Source organism: Schistocerca serialis, chromosome 5 (genome assembly GCF_023864345.2).
Source record: "Schistocerca serialis cubense isolate TAMUIC-IGC-003099 chromosome 5, iqSchSeri2.2, whole genome shotgun sequence".
Taxonomy (NCBI): domain Eukaryota; kingdom Metazoa; phylum Arthropoda; class Insecta; order Orthoptera; family Acrididae; genus Schistocerca; species Schistocerca serialis.
The window spans coordinates 825,681,508-825,704,961 of NC_064642.1; the positions used below are offsets into that span (position 1 = coordinate 825,681,508).

Consider the following 23,454-nt stretch of genomic DNA (forward strand, 5'->3'; position numbering starts at 1 on the left):
ATAGAGGGTTTGAGAGAACCTCTGCCTTAATGAATCTTATTTTCATAAGTCCTACCAAAAAACCCATAAATTACTCAGTTAATGATAGGGAAACGTACCGTGAAATACTGCACATGACTGGTGTACACAAGATCACGAAAAGCCTGAGCAACAAGAAATACAAAACCATTATAAAACCAATACATCAAGGCGAAAACAACAACAACAACAGAAGCGGTGATGGTATTGACATTGAGCATAAGGCAGTGAACAATCGAATCCCTCAGTATATACGAGGGCGGTTCAGAAAGTAACCTCCGATTGGTCACAGTGCGGGTTGTGGGGGGAGTAGCGACGCCATCTGTGCGTTCACGCACTCAACAGGTCAGTCGGCATCAAGCCGTGGTCGAGTGAACGTCGTACCTGCGCTAGTTTAGTTTTTGTGGCAGTTTGAAATGTGTGCTGCAATAGAAAACCCCGTCAAATGTGAAGTGCGTGCTGTCATAAGGTTTTTTACAGCTAAAGGATATTCTGCAGCAGTTATTCATCGTGAGCTTTGTGCCATGTACGGACCAAGAGTTATGAGTGAAGGAGTTGTCCGTGAATGGGTACGTTTATTTAAAAGTGGACGAGAAAACGTTCATGATGAAGAGAGGAGTGGTAGACCATCATTGGTGACTGACGAACTCGTTCAGACAGTTGATGCAAAAGTTCGTGAAAATCGACGTTTCTCAATGTCGGAGTTGTCTACTGGTTTTCCACAGATTTCTAAGACTCTCTTGTACGAGATAGTGACAGCAAGATTGGGTTACCGTAAGTTCTGTGCACGATGGGTGCCCAAAATTCTTACCGACCACCACAAAACTCAAAGAATGGCCTCTGCATTAGACTTTCTGTCACGTTATGAGGACGAAAGAGAACCATTGTTAAACAGAATCGTGACCGGTGACGAAACCTGGATTAATTACGTGAACCCTGAGACAAAAGAACAATCAAAAATGTGGGTACATTCAAATTCGCCTACCAAACCAAGGAAAGCCTCGCAAGATTTTTCTGCCAGAAAACTGATGGCAACGGTGTTTTGGGATGCCAAAGGGGTGTTGTTGGTTGAATTCATGGAACGTGGTACGACCATTAATCAAGACGTGTACTGTGAAACAATAAAAAAGTTACGACGGGCTATACAGAACAAACGCCGTGGTATGCTGACTTCCGGTATCGTTTTTTTGCACGATAACGCCCGTCCTCACTCTGCTCGCAGAACAACGGCCCTTCTTGAGTCCTTCAAGTGGGACGTTATCAACCATCCACCTTACAGCCCAGACCTGGCGCCAAGTGATTATCATCTCTTCATGCATTTGAAGAAATGGCTCGGGTCACAGCGGTTTGATGACGACGAAGAGCTCAAAGATGCGGTCACAGGCTGGCTCTAGGCACAAGCGAGTGATTTTTATGCAGAAGGAATTTCAAAGCTTGTGAAGAGATACGATAAGTGCCTCAATCGCTATGGAGACTATGTAGAAAAATAGTGCAAAGATGTAGTTGTAAGATGTATATATTAAAATATTTTTATTTAACTTGGTGTATTTTTTTAAATCAACCGGAGGTTACTTTCTGAACGGCCCTCGTATATTGTGACGACCCCAACGAACTAATAGATCGACTACGTCTGTTCATGGCATCAGCTGCTGCAGGTAATACAGCTCATTCGAACGAGGTTGTTTCAATAATCTCAGAGCTTAGAGAGAAATGTATCATCGAATAAGTATGGAGACAGAAGTTCGAGAACTGCACAAACCACCATGCAAAACATACCCTCGCAGGAATGTTATGATTAAAGGGTTGGATGACTTGTGACAAGCTGATCTTGTAGATATGAGGGAATATTCATGAGCATAATGGATTCAAATATATTTTAATGGTTATTGATAAATACTCCAAATTTGCTTGAACATTATCTGTCAAAACAAAAACGGGTCGAAATGTTGCCGATGTTTTTGGCGTTTGCTACAGACAGGAACGAATCGAAGCCAAGACAACCTTCAAACCGATCACCGTGGGGAGTTCTACAATAGGTATTTCAAGACCGTGATGCAGCGGTACGGAATACATCACTACTCGACATTCACTCACCTGAAGGCAAGTATTGTGTAGCGCCTGAGCAGAACAATAAAAGGTCGAATGTGGATGCGTTTTAACCTTCGCGGCTCATGCAACTGGACAGATGTCCTCCCAGAAATAATTGCTCAGTACAATCGAACGAAACATAGCACAATAAAAATGAGATCAATCGTTGTTTGTGACAATGGACTCATGGATACCGTGTAATATCGCGTTGATGCTGGATCAACGCAAACAGAAATTTAATGTAGGTGATTTGGTGCGTATCTCAAAACACAAGACGGCATTTGAGAAATCGTACCTACCGAACTGGTCAGCTGAGATATTTACAGTTTCAAAGGTGCAACGAACGAGACCTAGAACTTGTATATTGAAGGATAGTAAAGGTGAAGAAATTTCAGGCTGCTTCTACACCGAGGAGATGCAGAAAAGCTCAGAACCGGATATTTTTCTCGTGGAGAGAGTCATAAGAGGTCGCGGAAATAAAGCACAAGTCAAATGGCTTGGTTTTCCTGTTACACAAAACAGTTGGATTGATGCCAGAAGATTTGCTATATAATGGGCGTTCATTGTCCACAACCACCACATTAGCGTAACATGAGTGCTAGGAGACGGATTGGAGGAGGTGGTGGTATTCTAGACAAACTGCCAGTGGAGTAACACATCCCTGGGTATAGCAACTGCGCACCTGGGACAAAGCTTCAGAAACGCTTGGCGCGAGGTGATAAGGGGGTTATCTGCTCGACGAAGCGTGTATGGAGCACGACATTGCATACACTGCAAATAAAGATCTATCAAGTCGTCACATTGCAGATAGGATTTTAGCTGATAATGCTAAGGCGATAAGGAGAAGAAAGGATATTGGTATAGGTCAACGCATCGCAACATTTGCAGTTGATAAAACCATGCATGGAAACATTAAGTTGGATTTAGGAGTGATGAATTTAAAACGAGTTATGAATGCTGCAACTTGTGCACCAAACAAGAAGGGCGGGAAGCAGGGGTGTTTGAAGTACTGTATCCTGACAGCGATGTATGCAACTGAAAACGCACTGAAGCAGAAAGATGCGGGAAGAAGAAGAAGAGAATCGGTTAAAGCACTTTGAGTTCTACCAATACCCAAGACATCCGGCGGTTTAATTCCATTTCTCATCCCGGCCCTCTCCGCGCTCTCGGTGGTAGGTTCCCTCACTGGTGGTGTTGCAGCTATTGCTCGAACGGTCAAGAACGTGCAAAACTCCCAAGCACAGTTAGACGAGGCGAGAAGACATAACCGCATGATGGAAGCCGCAGCCATTGGAAAAGGACTATACTTGAAACCATACAGGAAAGGGCTTGGTCTATTCATAAATAAAAAAAAAAAAAAAAAGAAAACATTAGCGGTACTACAAGATCGATCACAAATACAGATCTTCTTAAGTTTGTTAGAGATAAAGATACCAAGATTCCGTGGTGTGTTAATGCGGGATACGTTACCGAAGACTGGTGAATGCAGTATTGTGAATTTAGATGCCCTACTATTTCGACGCATTTGATTACCCGCAACCAGCAGAAAAATTACAACAATACTTCACTCACAGAAGGCATGTGCTCTACAATTATCGACGCTATCAGGAGTTTAATACACATCTCTGCGGATATCTATGCATCATGTTTCTCTTGACGTTCACAAAGAAGAAGAAGCATGCTATATAAGGAGGAGATTTAAACACTCATTCATCAGTTGAGGTTCAGATGCAATGTCGTACACTTTGACGTTAAAAGAACGATCATCTGTACTGCATGCAGATTACTTCTCCGCAATTGATTTGAGCTCTGGTGAATGGAGTATTGCATTGATTGGACTGGAGACGTACAACAGCATCCAAAATATCACTGAGACTAACAATAAACTGCATCTGGATATTAATGGTGAAAAAGATATTGTGGAAATAGAACCGGCTGCATACGATATCGACGATTTAAACGATGTCTTAAAACAGTCCGGAAAGATATTAAACTATGTGCAAACATCAATACACTTAAATCTGAAATAAGGACTGTAAATGCAACGATTCACTTTAACCAGAAAGGTTCGATAGGGCGCCTGCTGGGTTTCACAAACGGACAGATTTTGAAAAAGGATCCAAGTAAATTTTAGAAGTCAGGTTAGACAGTGGACATGCTCCCGATCAGCACAATCCGTGTCGAGTGTAACATTGCAACGAACACTTATCTCAACGATAATCTGATTCACAGTATTTACGGATTCTTCCCCTCAGTTGCAACGCTGTATAAGATTATTAGGACCCCTGCCAATGCAATATACCCTCCATTGACAGCTCAGACAATGGGCTTTTCGTAGCTGCGTATTGTTGACCAGTATAATCAACTTGTTGACTTTTATGGTGAGGATTTCAAATCATTGTACGATTACATCTAAGGCAGGATGGGCGTACGGTATAAAACAAGTGCACGCAATCTACAGCGTGCCATTTGGCTACCGAACAGCAAAGTGATAACACGTGCGAACTACGAGTTTCTTAAAGCAGTTGGCCTGAAGCCGTGCAGTAACGTCCTCACTCAATATAACCAGCCCATGATCAGAGAATTATACGTCAGGAATACTTCTCTCATAAACCTTACGCTTCAACCACGTTAAACAAGAACGATGAAATCAGGATTGCATCCAGCACCAAGACGCACTCACGCTTCCATGCAAGAGGTTCATATATCTAGAGGGATCATTCAAGAAAACTGACGGCAGCAATACACTGGGATCCAAGCCGACACGTAACGCTTTAGCATTCCTGTTCCAAGAGATATGCTAAGAACTCAGTGGGTCTGAGATCGAACGTACACGCAATGTCAGCATAACATCAACCCTTAAAACATATGTCTCAGCATCACCAGCAGATTTGCATAGTTTAGAAAATGCAGGATGGTTCATAGGCGATCCAAAGGATAGAAAAGTTGCAGAGTACAAGCGATTTACTGCATGCATACCTCTAAAAATGCTTATGGGCTACTTTGAGGATATGAGACACATTGTTATGAACGCTAAACAGGAACTCATTCTAGTGTACATTTTTTTTTTTTTTTTTTTTTTTGTGGTTTTAGGGCGCACAACTACAGTGGTCATTAGCGCCCACACTAAGTTATGAATGCACTGCGAGGCAGAGTGCGACGGACAATAACTCATACATTCTGGAAGCTCAAGAGGAGAATATGATCACTATCAGCAAGATAATATGGAAAATGCCTCACACCAGTGTATCCGACGAGGAGTGTTTGAAGCTTTTAAAAGTCCTGAATTCGGGTACATTTCTGCCACTGACATTTCGCTCATGGGAGATTTTCGAGTACCCAGTGTTACCGATGACAAGCAGACAAATATGGGCTATTAAAACCTCCAGCCATCTAGAGATACCTAGATTCATCATATTTGATGATTATAAAGAGTCCACCTCGATTACAAACAGAAACCCGATAATAATGAGCGTATGGCATTGGTGGCCAGGAGACCCCTCGCGGGGCGGTCCGGCCGCCACTCGACGAGTTCTTTAACGCCACTATGGCGACTTGCGAGTGAATGAGGATGAAATGATGATGAAAGACACACAACACCCAGTCGTCTGGAGGCAGAGAAAATCCCTGACCCTGCCGGGAATCGAACCCGTGATCCCGTGCGCGGGAAGTGAGAACGTTACCGCAAGACCACGAGCCGCGGACAGAAACCGGATGTTGATCTAAGTTTCGGCAGGGATAACCACGCCTTCTTTGGAAACTGCAAACTGCCGAAAGAGGCATGGTCCAACATTAATACGGAACGCCAAAAAGGACAAAAGACTCGCATAAAATGTAAAATAAACGGTACCCGTGTAATATGGCAATAGCTGTACTTAGCTCAAACGTCAGAAGCGTGCTTCCTCACTCCGGCTGAAGTTTCGTGGGCCGCGGGCTCTCAGGTAAACTCCAGTCAGAACCTGTCACCCATCCGCGGGTTGTTTGCTTTTGCGTGCCTATGGACACATTGACAAAGTCCCCCATGGATCCCTCGCTCAAAGAAAAGAAGCATGTCAGGATCAGCCAATAGTTCGATGCTACACTTCGTTTTCTTGAGCAATGCGTCCCAAGACAACCCAGGTGCTGTGTAATAAAAGGCGGGACCCAGAGAATATGTAGTCAGACTTTGGAACTTGTCGAAAACGTCTGCAAGCAAACGCACGTCTGTGTCCATGTAAAGCCGTGCGTACTCTCCTGAAGAATATTGAATTCCCGCCAGACATTCGTGGCATGCTCATACTCTGCATTCTTTATGGCGTCGCCTGTGAGGTTGCTGGAGAATGCAGTTATGACGGGTAGCCTGGTTTTGTTGCGTTTCTCCATACTACCACATACTCATATGGGAAAACTGCCTTCCTAGGCACAAGCTGAAACTTTTCCTCATCGGGAAATGCAGCTCGAGTGATATGCATATCCCCTAGAGGTAGAGTTTCAACAAGTTTCTGGAGTGGTGTCTGCATAAAACGTAGCGTATCAAGCAAGCGGAGCGTAATTCTTGGCGTCATTAGTTTGGAGAATGAAATATACTTCTCGACGCTGTCAGGTAGGACACTCGCCTGATCTTTCTCCAAACCGAAATCAGCCAAGTGCTCAACTAGAAAGTGGGCTTCATACCCACTTAAAGTGTGGAAGAAAACGGGTATGTGTATAGGTAACTGGTAGTTCAAATTGTGAGCTGCACCACGGAACTTACCTGTAAGATTACAGTGGTCCCTACGAGGAGTTTCCGCTTTTCTGTCTAATAGCAGCCCGCAAACATGACAATCAGTGGCGTTATTATACAGATCTTCATTCTCCTTCGATTTGGTCATGGGAACGTTGCCGCTGTAAAGCTTATCAACCGCCTGTAAATACTTTTCAAGCTCAGAGAGCAATCAAACCGCAGGATTATCCCGACGTAAGATTTGTATCCGTTAAGAGTGGAGTCATATGACGATACAATTTGGTACGCTGCCGCATATGGTGCGTGTTTCTCTGTAAAGGTGGTGTGTGAGGTTGTAGGGTCGCCTTCACAGTGGGTCACAGGAGCGAAGAGGCATTTAAAATCGGCATATACTACAAATGGACATCGCTCCTGGTGGTGAACATTCTTAAGCTTGATGAATTTGTTTTCCTCAGTAGTCATAATACCACGTACCGGATCCTTGGAAGCGCAGTCTGCTAGATGTGTAGCTAATAACTTGTCTGAGGAGAAGTAGTTGAGGCACCTTAAACAAATATGCTTTTTGCACCGTTTGTCACTTAACTGGAAACAAAGGAGGCGGGACATGTTCTTGATCCAGACATAGTGATAATTATCACCTTCAGAGAATGTGCATGTTCACATGCAGCTCTCGCTCACCGGCAAATTTTGAGAAATGAAGGAGGCCGACGACGATGTGCTTGTCTTGCTCATCTGACTTGCTTTTCTTCTCCAGGCCATAAACATGAACAGATACGCCGGTATTCTGGGCCTCAAATTTAGGTATGTCCTGGATGTTGACGTGGAACTCTATACCATTAAAGTTATAACACGAATGAATATTATCACCCACATCGTATGTACTGGGACGCTCAGGACGATCCCTTCGATTATACTTTCTTTTGCAAGCCAGGATTGACCATGCAAAACAAGCCTGATCTTTTCTATTTTGGACAATGTTAGCTCTATCTTCAGAGAGCTTGATATAACTAGACGCTCCATTTACCGGATCGTAGACATGTATATGGATGTCCAGGTGCAGAATTCGGCTGAGTGTTTTAGCTTGACCCTCTGACTTACATCTCGGAAAACCGGACCGGTATAGCAGCACTCGAGGTGGATTTACGAAACCACTCGGCGATTGATGTGCTCCGCGTTATCACGCCATTTTCCCCCCAAAGATAATGGATAATCGTCTCTCCAACGCCAGACTCAACTTTTGGCGGGTGCGATAATTCAATGCAAAGCACAGCAATGCATTTAATGGTGGGATGGCACTGATCATTGACTACCTTGAGGAGCTGTGTTTCCACGACAGGAAGGCATGCGCTTTGAAATCCTACAGGATCGCGGTACCATCCTGCCGAGTTTTCGATCCTCGAGAACAAGATTCGCTCCTGAAAGGCGTCGGCAATCACCGAGTACTGCAACTGCGGTATGGTGTCACTGACCTGATGTCCTTCACCAAAAGGACGGGCGAGAGAACTGCCACGAGCCATAGGATCTTCTCTACTACTAATGCTAGAACAATTTGATGTGGCTGGCGAGGTGGAAACGGGCGGGCGCCGTTCCTCGTGTGACGGTGCAGGAGACGCTGTTGAACCGAGCCGCTGTGCGAGGGAGGCCTATGAATGGTAGAGCGATGCTGTGGCAGCCGCAGCAGCCGGGGCAGCGTGGGGGCCCTGAGCGGCGGTGGCGGCGGCGGCGGCGGCGGCGGGGGCGGCGGCAGCAGCGGTAGCCGCTTCGCGGTCAGAGAAGCCCTGGATTGGAGCAGGTGCAGTTGGAGCGTAGCACAGGTGGACTTGCCCCACCGTCAATTAGTCCGCAGTCACTTGCAGATGCGCCTACAGCGGAGCGGTTCCTTATATAGATGTGATGATGTAGTATCACGTGATCTCAGTGTGAACCAATGGGTGCTGAGCATTTTGGGGGTAGGGCGGGGGGGTGAGTTCGCTAGCACTCCTAGTGACTGAAAGCTGAACTAGTTATATGCTTCCAGGACCTTGAGGACAACTGAGCCTATGATTATTTATCAAATTACAGCTAAAAAATTCATACTATGAGTGAAGAGGCTATTTCGAATACACACTGTATGATACTGAATTCACCCTTTGAATCTGAAGTCATTATGAGTGAGTATTACATACTCGTCTGAGGAGGATGCAATTAGACATATTCTTGATCAAGGATTAATTGAATCTCGCTCAAAGTCTGTGAGCTTAGTGATTTTTTCGTACGTGAATGCTATATAGATGCAGTTCTAGGCTGCTGGTATTAAGACAAGTGTTTGTTAGATTTACTTTAGCTTCGTGAACGCTGAAGCAAATGATTTATAAAGTCTTGAGTTGATGAAATAGAGAATTTTTTAGTATTTAGGAATAGTGTGCAGCAGAAAAGATGAAATTCTGGGCTATTTTGGTAGAGAGTTTATCGTAGGGGATGAATTTTTCTATGGAGACATCAAGAAAGCAAACATTTAGTATTTGTGGGACGCTATCGAATTTCAGAGAGTTCGACTTGGTTCTTATTTTTTACACAGTGATCTGCCTTGGGAACTTTGGACGATCTTGGATTATGTAATGGGAGTGTGCTCTGGCTGTGTCCTAGACCACGTGGCGAACACAGTGCTTGCTACCATCTTGAATAACGGTACTCGTGTCGTCAGCTGACGCCACGACAGCGCCCTCTGTGTACCAAACCACATAGTGAATATAATGTATATCGTCATCTTGAATAACGGTAGTCGCGTCATCAGATTACGTCACACAACGGACGATAGCGCCCTCTGTTGGTGGTAGTGTGTACTAAGTCAGTTGGAGTCTGGAGCTCGTGGTGAGCACACACACTGGATGGCTGTACTGCATGAAAGAATGACTTCATTTCCTCTCCCACCTCCCCTCCCCCCTCCAGTTCCTAGAAAGAAATAGTCAGGTTAGTTCAAGTGACCTTTCTTTCCCAACATTTTGTTAGTAGTAGTAGATATACACCAAAATTCAGACTTCCGAACAGTTCATAGAAAGAAGTGGCGGTCGGCTGACTTAGGATAGTGGAGGTAGGCCAAGTGACTTTCTTAGCTTAGTAAAGATTCACGAATTGACCTTTGTTTACCACCAAAATTCATACTTAGCGCGAGCTCATGGGAAGAAGTGGTGGTCGGGTGACTTAGGTTAGTGGAAATAGGCCAAGTGACCTATCTTCCCGCCATATTCTTAGCTTACTAGAGATATGCGAATTGACCTTTGCTCACCACCAAGTTTGAATTTACTTGGCGCGAGTTCATAGGAAGAAGACGTTGTTGGGTGACAGGTTAGTGGAGGTAGGCCAAGTGAGCTATCTTCCCACAATTTTCTTATGTTACTAGAGATAACTGTGGTGTGATGCATTATCCTGTTGGAATTGAACTTCTCACCTGGGAGGGGGCCATGGCACTTTCCCGCCAAAATTGAAACTTCCCTCCAGGTGGGTGCGTCAGGGGGTGTGGCACTTGTGTCATCAGTGACGTCACGGACTTCATCTGGGGTGACCTATTTTGGGGTGACGTCCTGGTCTGGGGTGACCTACTTTGGGGCGATGTCCCCCTAGGGGCGATGTCCCCCTTGTCCCCCTACTATCGAGGATCCTGTGACGAAACACACCGCTCTTCATTGCATCTTCTCTATCTCCTCTATCAGTCCTACCTGATAGGGATCACAGATGGATGAACAGCATTCAAGAATCTGGCGAACCAGCGCCTTGTAAGCCACTTCTTTTGTGGATGAGTAACATTTCCTTAAGATTCTTCCGATGAATCTGAGTCTGGTGTCTGCTTTCCCCACTATCTGCATCTTGTGGTCGTCCCAGTTAAGGTCGCTCTGAATAGTTAAGCCTAGATACTTTACGGCAGACAGTGTCTCCAGCTGTTTGTCATCAGTAGTGCAGCTGTACAGTAGTGGATTTCTTTTCCTGTGTATTCGCAATGTGTTACATTTATTTAGGTTCAGGGTCAACTGCCAGAGCCTGCACCATTCATCAATTGTCTGCAGATCGTTCTGCAAATTTATACTATCTTCTGGTGTTGCAACCTAAGTATAGACAAGTGCATGATCTGCGAATAGCCTTAAAGAGCATCCGACGCTTTCTAGTAGATCATTTATATATATTTTAAACAGCAGCGGTTCTATCACACTTCCCTGTGGTAGTTCTCATATCAACTACATATCTGTCGATTTAGTTCCACCCTGTGTTCCATAACGTGGCTCCTCTACCAACTGCACAGCAATCAGTGACCATGTATTTTATACTACAGTCTTATAAATGCTTTAGTCGCCGAAATGTTAGTAACTGACTTTTAATTATGACAAATCCTAACAAAAACGACACGTTTTCATTAAACTTCAACGTTCCGTTACTTAAAACAGCTTGCTTTCATAAATAGCGAGTTATAGAGCGAAAGTAACTAAATACGAAAATTCTTTGACCAGCAGCCAACGCCATCCGCGTATCGCCTAGAAATACTCTGCACACACACACACACACACACACACACACACACACACACACTGATCGTCCCGCAGAGATTCAGCCGTATGTCCACCAGTGTCCCTGGCGGTCCAGGCACGTACGTCAACCACGAGACGTTCGCACGTTTTAGTTCGTCAACAGCGAGCACTCGAACCGCCACGGTTAGGGCGCCACTGTGCCTGCCGCCTCGGTGTCTGGCACTGTTGAAGACTGAAGAAACAAAAGTCCTCGTATACTTTAAGGAACAGCAGACTGACTACGTGTTCTCGCCACAGTACCGCCAGACAGTGGGGCGTAAGGCGTGTGACGTGTAGTCGAGTGCTCTCTTAAAGCAGGCAGCAGCCAATCGGCATTCAGCTTCACTTCTTTTCCTACAAAAAGAAATGCCAGATGTTTGCAACCTGCTCACACAATATTTCGGTGCAGAGTCTTCCGCCCATGTTCGGGTGAGAAAATGTCTTTCTTTTCATTTGTGATGATATTTGATGTACAGAACCACCAGCGAAACTGGTCGGAGTGGATTGATGAGGCTGGTTGTAAGGGTTTCTCGATTCTTTTGTTTACTGAATCATTCACGTTGAAGGTCCGTGCTCTCTGACAGTATCAGCTCAAATCCTATGGGAAAATGTTGTTTGTCTCGGTTGCTGGTGTGGTCTTCATTTGAGTTAACCGTGGCCAATATCCGACTTCTCCAGTATGATGAGCTCGACCGGATAACAAAATCAATCAACGGTCAGTGTCTCCACTCTCTGCAACCTGTACCTCAAACGGCGCCGACTTTCGTATCGTGCAGGTGGGCTAAGTCTCTGGCAGTCGTCTTCAGGAGCGGCATCTCGGTTTCATTGTGGACAGTAGTCATCCTAATAAGATGATTAGCCTATAGGCTCCAACGAAGGACCTTATTTCGGATACGTTGTAGAATTCTTATTCGCATCTTGACAGTGGTCTCCCATGCTGTGCTTCCGTATGTAAGTGATCGAAGTATAACAGTCTTGTAGAAGCATGTTTTACTGACCCTCCGCAGGTTTCTACTAATGAAAAAGAGGTAGTAGCTCTTGTTGCTTTAAGGCCGTTTATGTTGGACATGATGATGGAAAAGTACTTTGTGATCCATATGAATAACGGGTAGATAGTTCTTGTTACTTTGAGCCCTTTTCGTCGGACATGATGGTGGAAAAGGAGCTTCTGATCAATATGAATCCCGAGGTACTTCGTATCCGTAGACCGAGGAATGACGATGTCGTTCCGGAGGATAGGATTTTTCTTCGTAATGTAAATGCCTGTAGTTTTGTCAGCGTTGAGTGAAATGCACTGAACTGACGTATTTAACATCCCGCTGGCACCCGCGCGCTGTATCCAGTCGGCGTCGCGTTCGAACTGCTTGGGCGCATGCGGTTCTGCCACTTAAAGTCTGAGCGGTGAGCCCTCCGCGACGGAAACTCGCCTCATTGATTCTCTTCGTGTGGTTGCAAATGACGCCGGCCACGCAGTGCACAAAGTTTTTCTATGACGAGATTTCACGCATTGACCTGGAGCTCCAAAAAGTTTGACATATGGGCCACAATTCATCAAACGTCCAGTGGAAATGCAGTGTGCGGCTATTGCGGATTTAGTTATTTGGTGAAAGGGTGTGGTCCGCTGGTGTCATACGTGTGATGCGGTGCCGCTCAGAGCGCGTCTCTCGCCCAGTATAAGATTTGCCGCATTCACACGGTACCCTGCAAACAGGTGCCTTGCGCAACTATACGTCGTCTTTAACAGGTCCCGATAGCACAGAGATTTTGGAAGGAGAACGAAAGATTGCTTTAATTTTATGTCTTCTTAAGTTTCTGCCTACTTCCGCTGCAACATTTCCAATATATCGTGGATAAACAGTCATTTTGATGGTCTCAAAAAAATGGTTCAAATGGCTCTGAGCACTACGCGACTTAACTTTTGAGGTCATCAGTCGCCTAGAACTTAGAGCTAATTAATCCTAACTAACCTAAGAACATCACACACATCCATGCCCGAGGCAGAATTCGAACTTGCGACCGCAGCGGTCGCTCGGTTCCGGACTGTAGCGCCTAGAACCGCACGGCCACTCCGGCCGGCTTGGTGGTCTCATTTTCTTCCTTGTCCCATCGTTTGTGTATCTATAAGGGTCCTGTACTTGCAGTGCTCAGGAACAGAGTTTGCAAGTGTTGCAATGCCATTTGCACATTATTGGCGTCCGAGATGGTGTGGCATCAGCAGATTAAGATCATCAGAACCCCAGTCGTTTGAGGCAGGTGGTGGATACCAGTAGCTTGTAAACACAGGTCTGTAGGAGTGGACTTTAGGAACAGTGAGTGCTCAAGTTTACCATCGCTCGCTCGTCGCACCAAGACATCTAAAGATGACAAGAAACCATCTTTCTCCATATCGACACTAAATTTTATGGAGTTCGGATGTCGAAGGAACTCTCGGATACTGTCAAAACCGTGAGGCCAAAGTATAAAAAAGTCGTAACCGTATCGGCGAAATACTGTTGTTTTTAAAATAGCTGAGGCGAGTGCTCGGTCGTCATAGAAATGTTAGCCACCAGGGGAGACAGTTGGGAGCTGGGAGCACGCATATCCTTCAGTATTCAAGTGAAGATGGCCTGAACACTTTGTGCCAACGTATCGTGGCAGCAAGCTGCAGACATCCGACAGCCCTCGCTGATTTCCATGGAACAATCTGTATACCGGGAAAGTTTTAAGTCGCTTTATTGTGCTTACAAACTAGCACTACAGAACAGAGTGAGCACGCGCTGTTCTTCTCGACAAACATTCCGCTTTCGTACCCGTAGCGCCGCCGTGGCCGCCTCGTACCTTGAACAAAGTGCAGACGGAGGTGACGACGAGGCAGACGGAGGTGGCGACTGTGGGCAGGTGGTCCCAGTGGCCGCGCAGGCCTGCCAACTGCCCCGCGACGCTCGCCACCAGCTGCAGCAGCGACCACAGCGTGTAGGCCGAGTAGAGCCGGCGGAGGCAGCCCTGCTCCGGCGCCCACAGGCCGATGGCGCGCAGCAGCAGGCACGGCCATCGCAGGTCCACCACCTGCTGGCCCAGTGCACGACTCGGAAAAAAACAGGGCGTTAGTCTGTGGTCGTCATAGTCTGCGCTATAGACCTTGCCGAATTATAGTGACTAGTTTGTCTCGAAACTGTAAAGGCTAGAGACAAATTGTTCAGACTATTTCTCTACGACATAGTCATAGAGACTGTGAGAAGAAGTGGATGCGTTACCATTACAAAAAACCATTTTTTATTAAAAAAAAGTATTTTTTTAAATTGATCACCAACACTTTTGTACACTTGACAGCTGACTGTTAGAAGCGTTTTTCGTATTATTTATCACTTCACGAGTTGCAAGTCATCAGCGTGTGGTAGGGGCTGACACCTTTGCTTATACAGTACACCTGCGGTCTGAACACGGAGTAATGTCCAGTAATCAGGTGGCTTGACGCCGAGTTTCGCTAGTGCACAATGGGTAGCCGTAACAGCACATTTCCTTTCTATACTTGGAGCCTTCGAGACGCTGTTCACATCAGATTACGCGATGATGATTTTATAAACTCAGACATGTTGTCTTGTGACAGACTGGATATGAACATTTCCACACTACAACTACCAGGACTATATACGAAATAGACGATGGGGAAGGAAAGGGAGTGGATGGGTCGAAAAACCAGCGACTTTCAGCCACACGGGGCGATGTGGTGATGCAATGGCGGAAGCTGAACATTAGTGCTGGAACGGGACTCGAACCCAGAGGCTGTGCTTCTCTAGAACGGTTGCCTTAACCGCCTCAGCCATCTGGGCACGCTTTCCATCCGACACAAATTGTCAACTTTCCGGAAGCTGCAGTGCAGCGTCCCTCGTTCACTTCCAAGATGCTACTACAGGCGGGTGTAAAAATGCATGTGCGCAACGGAAAATAATAAACGCTAAAATGAAGATTTGGCCTGTCTGACTACCCCCTGAAGTAGATCTTAGGATCTCTTAATTCTATACATTACAATCGAAACATAAATGAATGATGAAGGCGACTAATACTACTAAATGATAAAAGTGGTTCCTGCTTATATATTTATAGTAGATTAAAAAAAACCTTTATATCACTAAGTTTACATTTTCTAAGTAAAATTACTGATCAATTGCCCAACGCTGCCCCTTATTATGACTGCGCGGTCTAATATGAATAACGCGAAATGACTGACATCATATTTGTACCAACCACTAGAAGACACTACTTTCAAAGATGTTCTACGGTGGTGCGGAACCTTAGTGGAAATAAACTAGCGTGATCACAACTGTTTCGCTTTTATAGCCCTAACAAGCCGAAGCAATCTGCGATATCACCGTATGTACTGCGTCCGGTGTGTCGAAGCTATGGTTCTCGTTCTCGTCTGCGACGATGGAAGAAAAAAAAATGGTTCAAATGGCTCTGAGCACTATGGGACTTAACATCTATGGTCATCAGTCCCCTAGAACTTAGAACTACTTAAACCTAACGAACCTAAGGACATCACACAACACCCAGCCATCACGAGGCAGAGAAAATCCCTGACCCCGCCGGGAATCGAACCCGGGAACCCGGGCGTGGGAAGCGAGAACGCTACCGCACGACCACGAGATGCGGGCGACGATGGAAGAACTCCAGTCACAAATAAACTCTTTGAAACACTAAGACGGCAGAAGGCGGTCCTCTGACTAATATACTCTAATACTGTCTTCTTCTCTCTGTGTTCTACAGACGAGAAATGCTAACTCCCGACCACAAGGATGGAGTTCAGATACCATCTCAACGTAAGTATAGGAAGTGCTCTCACTTACTGAACACTGCGTACTAAACGACGACTTCCAACCGGGGATCGTAATGTTCGCAACAGTACAGTGCCTAACTGTTCTAACTATAAACTCTCCTGAGAGCAAAGACAGCAAGTCCATCTGTACCAACAAGGCTGCTACCGCGCGACAGTCACTCACGGGCGCTCACAACGGAAGACCTCGTCTCTCTACTGCTGGCTTCCCAGCAAGGCTTGGCTCCCCACCATCGTAATTCTGAAAACGAATCATATTCCCGAAACCACGGAATATTCTTCCTCTCTACAGATTCTTCCGAACGCCGACCAACCATACTTTAGTCTTTTGTCGTCCAGCACTGAACGTTTGCGAGGAAAAACCTATACTCATACAATGGTAAGCTTCCGAGTGAAGATCCTCGGAAATAACTCAGCCTGCGTGGTTTCCGAGGTGCCGCTTCTTCGTTCCTCTCACCCGCTTCCAAGATTTTCAGTGTTCGGAAGTATTATCCGATTATTCTTCTGGTATTTTCAGTGTTCATTTATGCGTCAACATTTTGTAAAACATTGGACATGTTTTCGGAGGATTAATACCACAGTCGTATTAGTCATGGCTTTATGTAGTAGCGGTGTTAACAATATCCGTGCAGCACTTGGTTATATAGAAATGATAATGGTGACTACTATTTCTTGTCCACTTCAGATGACTCTACTGGTCCCGGTTTGCACTATGTCATCAGTGCAAATTAGAACATGGCGATAAAATCCAGTCTAACTCAAATATTTATTTAACTGTAAGGAGTTATCAAATTCGAAACGTTGTTTTCACTTCGCACTTTACGGACTGGTATTTTCTAAAACTAAGATGTTAATGTTTGCTATTCGCTTAATTTAAGTACCTTTTATATTTTTGTTTTAAGTACTTGCGGGTAAAAGGACTCAATTGCATGCCCCAAATGTCTGTGTTGTGTTTGGGGACCCGCATACTGCCTGTCTTTTATTTGGTATGCAAATTTAATTTGTAATCTGTGTATATGTTTCAGAATACGTACTGAATCGAGCAACTGTCTCAGATGTCGCTCAGAATCTAGTCAGTCGCTGTATTTCCCTACATCATGTGCTCGACGGCCTTCTCTTGCCTGGCATTTACTCGCTCATAGATCTAGCTGGTGACGCCTGCGTCTTGTCAACACTCAGTCTTGTAATCTGGAAGTGACGTATTCAGTTACTGCAGTCTACTCAGCCTGCTACACAGGCGTGTACGTTATTTTCAGTTCTTCAGTTTCTGTGATTGTGTATATTAGTGAGGCTGCTTCACGCCCGTGTACATAGTTTTTTAAATTTTTTCTGTCAATTCCGTTATCGATGGGTTGTAACAATCAGTGATGAAACAGTCCCCTCTATCTGCTTCACAGACGTGTGTGTTGTTTTTTAAATGTTAGATAGCTGTTGCTGCGTATTACAATGTTTAAATATTCTGCAAAGCGTATGCTATAGTTACCAGAACATAATTTCTTCAACTTGTACTCTGGAGCGAATAAATACTGCTTGTTTTTGTAAATTTAAAGTTTGGCCTCTGTGGTAAATAAATAGTAATTTCCAAACACTGCTTTATTTAAGCTCACCATCTTTCTGCTCCCAGTTCCTAGCTCCATAATAGCTCACATGAATGTGTCTTTCAGTTCATATATGAAACATAGCAAGTATTAACATATGGTCTTTAACTACAAAGCGCAATAGAAACTCAAACGCACTACCTGTAAATCTTTCGTTTCTATGATATTCTACCGATAGAAAAGATCTGAAACAGAAACTACATTTTATTTTAAAATCACTACTAGTGGCAAAAGATGTGTTGGACTTCCGGCAAGTGAAGACGTAAAGGCGGCCAAACAAACGAACTAGAATACCGAGTGGCCTCGCCCTGTGCCAAACCTCACTGAGCGTGCTGAGTCTCAAGCAAACTGACGCTAGTCGGCAGCATCTGCTGGATTTGCGGCAAGTCCATCAAGCCACCAAGCTGCGATTCAGACGGTTGTGGCTGGAGAAACAGCTTTGCTGAGACACCAAGCCGCAGCTGAGCCCGCCTGTGATTGGAGGATCAGCCGTGCTGACTTACCGATCCACAGACAGGCCTGCTAGTTAATGGAGGATTAGCTGAGCTGCCAAGACGCCATGGTCTAGCCTGCTAGTGAGTGGAGAATTAACCATACTGAACCATCAAGCTGTGGTTCAGCCTGCTTGTGGCTGGAGAAATAGCCTTGCTGAAACACCAAGCCGCATCGGAGCTCGCCTGTGACTAGCGGATCAGCCGTGTCGAGATACCGAGAAACAGACAGGCCTGCTAGTTAATGGAGGATTAGCTGAGCTGCCAAGACGCCATGGTCTAGCCTGCTAGTGAGTGGAGAATTAACCATACTTAGCCACAAAGTTGCGGTTCCGACTGCTTCTGGCTGCAGAAATAGCATTGCTAAGACACCAAGCTGCAGCTGATCCCGCTTCTTAGTGGAAGATCAGCTGTGTCGCGTTACTGAGCTACAGACTGGCCTTTTAGTTAATGGAGGACTAGCTATGCTGAGCCGCCAAGTCACGGTACAGCCTGCTAGTGAGTGGAGAATTAAAAAACTGAGCCACCGAGCTGCGGTTCAGCCTGATTGTACTGGAGACACAGCATTCCTGAGACACCAAGTGTGACTGGAGGTTCAGCCACGCCAAGTTACCGAGCCACAGGCAGGCCTGCTAGTTAATGGAGGATTAGCTGAGCTGCCAAAAAGCCATGGTCCATTGTAATATTGAGTGGAGAATTAACCATACTGAGCCACCAAGCTGCAGTTCAGCCTGCTTGTGGCTGCAGACCCTAGCCTTTCTGCGACACCAAGACAAAGCAGAGCCCGCCTGTGACTGGTGGATCAGACATGCCGAGTTACCGAGCGACAGACAGGCCTGCTTGTTAAGGTAGGATTAGCTGGCTGCCAAGAAGCCATGGTCTAGCCTAATAGTGAGTAGATAATTAACCATACTGAGCCACCAATGTGCGGTTCAGCCTGCTTGTGGATGCAGAAACACTCTTGCTGAAACACCAAGACGCAGGTGTGCCCGCCTGTGACTGGAGGATCAGCTATGCCGCGTTATCAAGCCACAGACAGGCCTGCTAAATAATGGAGGATTAGCTGAGCTGCAAAGAAGCCATGGTCCAGCCTAATAGTGAGTGGAGAATTAACCATACTGAGCCACCAAGCTTTGGTTCAGCCTGCTTGTATCTCGAGAAACAGTCTTGCTGAGACGCCAAACCGCAGCTCAGCCCTTACTGTGACTGGTGGATCAGCCGTTCCGAGTTACCGAGCCACAGACAGGCCTGCTAGTTAATGGAGGATTAGCAGTGCTGCCAAGAAGCCATGGTCCAGCCTAATAGTGAGTGGAGAATTAACCACACTCAGCATCCAAGCTGCAGTTAAGACTGCTTGTGCTGCAGAAACAGCCTTGCTGAGACACCAATCAGCAGCTGAGCCCAAGTGTCACTGGAGGTTCATCCATGCCGAGTTACTGAGCCACAGACAGGCCTGCTAGTTAATGGAGGATTAGCTGAGCTCCGAAGAAGTGAGCCTAATAGTGAGTGGAGAATTAAACATACTGAGCCACCAAGCTGCGGTTCAGCCAGCTTGTGGCAGCAGAAACAGACTTGTTGAGTCACGAAGCCTCATCTGAGCCCACCTGTGACTGGAGGGTCAGCCGTGCTGAGCTACTGAGCCACAGACAGGCCTGCTACTTAATGGAGGAATAGTTGAGTTGCAAGAGGCCATGGTCCACCCTAATAGTGAGTGGAGAATTAACCATACTGAGCCACTGAGCTGCAGTTCAGCCAGCTTGTGGCTGGAGAAATAGCCTTGGGGAGACACCAATCAGCAGCTGACGCCGCCTGAGACTGGAGGATGCGACATGCTTAGTTACCGAGCCACAAACAGGCCTCCTAGTTAATGAAGTATTAGTTGAGCTGTCAAGAAGCCATGGTCCAGCCAAATAGTGAGTGGAGAATTAACCATACTGACCCACCAAGCTGCAGCTCAGCCTGCTTGTGGCTGCAGATCCTAGCCTTTCTGCGACACCAAGCCACAGGTGAGCCCGCTTGTGACTGGTGGATCAGACGTGCCGAGTTTCTGAGCGACAGACAGGCCTGCTTGTTAAGGTAGGATTAGCTGGCTGCCAAGAAGCCATGATCAGCCTAATAGTGAGTGGACAATTAACCATACTGAGCCACCAAAGTGCGGTTCAGCCTGCTTGTGGATGCAGAAACACTCTTGCTGAAACACCAAGATGCAGGTGTGCCCGCTTGTGACTGGAGGATCAGCTGTGTCGCGTTATCATGCCACAGACAGGCCTGCTATTTAATGGAGGATTACCTGAGCTGCCAAGAAGCCATGGTCCAGCCTAATAGTGAGTGGAGAATTAACCATACTGAGCCACCAAGCTTTGGTTCAGCATGCTTCTATCTGGAGAAACAGTCTTGCTGAGACGCCAAACCACAGCTGAGCCCACCTGTGACTGGAGGATCAGCTGTGCCAAGTTACTGAGCCACAGACAGGCCTGCTAGTTAGTGGAGGAATTTTGAGCTCCCAAGAAGCCATGGTCCAGCCAAATAGTGAGTGGCAAATAAACTATACTGAGCCACCAAGCTGCATTTCAACCCACTTGTGGCTGCAGAATCTAGCCTTGCTCAGACACCATGCCACAGCTAAACCCGCCTGTGACTGGAGGATTAGCTGTGCCGAGTTACAGAGCCACAGACAGGCCTGTTAGTTAATGGAGGATTTGCAGAGCTCCAAAGAAGCCATGGTCTAGCTTAATTATGAGTGGAGAATTAACCATGTTGAGCCACCAAGCTGTGGTTCAGCCTGCTTGTATCTGGAGGAACAGCCTTGCTGAGACACCAAGCCGCAGCTGAGCCCACCTGTGACTGGAGGATCAGCTGTGCCAAGTTACTGAGCCACAGACAGGTCTGTTAGTAAATGGAGGATTAGCTGAGCTGCCAAGAAGTCATGGTCCAGATTATAAGTGAGTGGCGAATTAACCATACTCAGCCACCAAGCTGCAGTTCAGCTGGCTTGTATGTGGAGGAACAGACTTGCTGAGACACCAAGCCACAGCTGAGCCCACCTGTGACTGTTACTGAGCCACAGACAGGCCTGCTAGTTAATGAAGTATTAGCTGAGCTGACAAGATGCCACGCACCAGCATAATAGTGCGTGTAGAATTAACCACACTGAGCCACCAAGCTTTGTTTCAGCCTGCTTGTATCTGGAGAAACAGTCTTGCTGAGTCACCAAGTCGCAGCTGAGCCCACCTGTGAATGGAGGATCAGCCCTGGTGAGTTACAGAGACACAGACAGGCCTGCTAGTTAATGGAGTATTAGCTCAGCTGCCAAGAAGCCATGGTCCATCCTAAAAGTGAGTGGAGAATTAACCATACTGAGCACCCAAGGTGCAGTTAAACCTGCTTGTGGCTGCTGAAGCTGCCTTCCTGAGACACCAAGATGCAGTAGATTCCGCCTGTGACTGGAAGATCAGACATGCCGTGTTACTGTGATACAGACATGCCTGCTAGTTAAGGGAGGATTAGCTAAGCTGCCAAGAAGCCGTTGTCTAGCCTAATAGTGAGTGGAGAATGAACCGTACTGAGCCACCAAGCTGCGGTTCAGCCTGCTTGTATCTGGAGAAACTGCCTTCCTGAGACACCAAGCCGCAGTTGAGCCTGCCTGTGACTGGCGGATCAGCTGTGCCAAATTACTGAGCCATGGACAGGCCTGCTAAATAATGAAAGATTAGCTGAGCTGCCAAGAAGCCATTGTCCAGTCGAACAGTGAGTGGAGAATTAATCATACTGAGCCACCAAGCTGCAGTTCAGCCTGCTTGTGGCTGCAGAAACAGCCTTGCTGAGACACCAAGCTGCAGCTGAACCCACCTGTGACTAGATGATCAGCCGTGGTGAGTTACCGAGATACAGACGGGCCTTCTAGTTAATTTGAGGATTAGCTGAGGTGCCAAGAAGCCATGGCCCAGCCTAATGGTGAGTGGAGAATTAAATATATTGAGCCACCGAGCTGCGGTTCAGCTAACTTGTGGCTGGAGAAACAGCCTTCCTGAGATATTAACCCACAGCTAAGCCCGTCCGTGACTGGAAGATCGACCGTGCCGAGTTATGGAGACACAGACAGGCCTGCTAGTTAATGGAGTATTAGCTCAGCTGCCTAGAAGCCATGGTCCTGCCTAACAGTGTGTGGCGAATTAACCATACTGAGCCACCAAGGAGTGGTTAAGCATGCCTGTGTCTGCCGAAGCAGGCATGCTGAGACACCAAGACGCAGTAGAGCCCGCCTGTGACTGGAAGATCAGACATGCCGTGTTACTGTGCTACAGACATGCCTGCTAGTTAATGGAGGATTAGCTAAGCTGCCAAGAAGCCGTTGTCCAGCCTAATAGTGAGTGGAGAATGAACCGTACTGAGCCACCAAGCTGCGGTTCAGGCTGCTTGTGGCTGCTGAAACAGCCTTGCTGAGACACCAAGCTGCAGCTGAACCCACCTGTGACTAGATGATCAGCCATGGTGAGTTACCGAGCTACAGACGGGCCTTCTAGTTAATTTGAGGATTAGCTGAGGTGCCAAGAAGCCATGGCCCAGCCTAATGGTGAGTGGAGAATTAACTATATTGAGCCACCGAGCTGCGGTTCAGCTAACTTGTGGCTGGAGAAACAGCCTTCCTGAGATATTAACCCACAGCTAAGCCCGTCCGTGACTGTAAGATCGACCGTGCCGAGTTACGGAGACACAGACAGGCCTGCTAGTTAATGGAGTATTAGCTCAGCTGCCTAGAAGCCATGGTCCTGCCTAACAGTGTGTGGCGAATTAACCATACTGAGCCACCAAGGAGTGGTTAAGCATGCCTGTGTCTGCCGAAGCAGGCATGCTGAGACACCAAGCCGCAGTTGAGCCTGCCTCTGACTGGCGGATCAGCTGTGCTAAATTACTGAGCCACGGACAGGCCTGCTAAATAATGAAAGATTAGCTGAGCTGCCAAGAAGCCATTGTCCAGTCGAACAGTGAGTGGAGAATTAATTATACTGAGCCACGAAGCTGCAGTTCAGCCTGCTTGTGGCTGCAGAAACAGCCTTGCTGAGACACCAAGCTGCAGCTGAACCCACCTGTGACTAGATGATCAGCCGTGGTGAGTTACCGAGCTACAGACGGGCCTTCTAGTTAATTTGAGGATTAGCTGAGGTGCCAAGAAGCCATGGCCCAGCCTAATGGTGAGTGGAGAATTAACTAT

The 23,454-nt window shown here is 46.5% G+C and overlaps 1 protein-coding gene across 1 annotated transcript in view; it reads right to left on the reverse strand.

Moving 5' to 3' along the window:
• Nucleotides 1-23,454, reverse strand: part of LOC126482249 (putative odorant receptor 92a) — a 171,153-nt gene that overhangs the window by 97,962 nt on the left and 49,737 nt on the right. Inside the window, exon 3 of the mRNA XM_050106229.1 lies at nucleotides 14,161-14,388. Coding sequence (XP_049962186.1) covers nucleotides 14,161-14,388 — 228 coding nt within the window. The remainder of the gene's footprint in view (nucleotides 1-14,160; nucleotides 14,389-23,454) is intronic.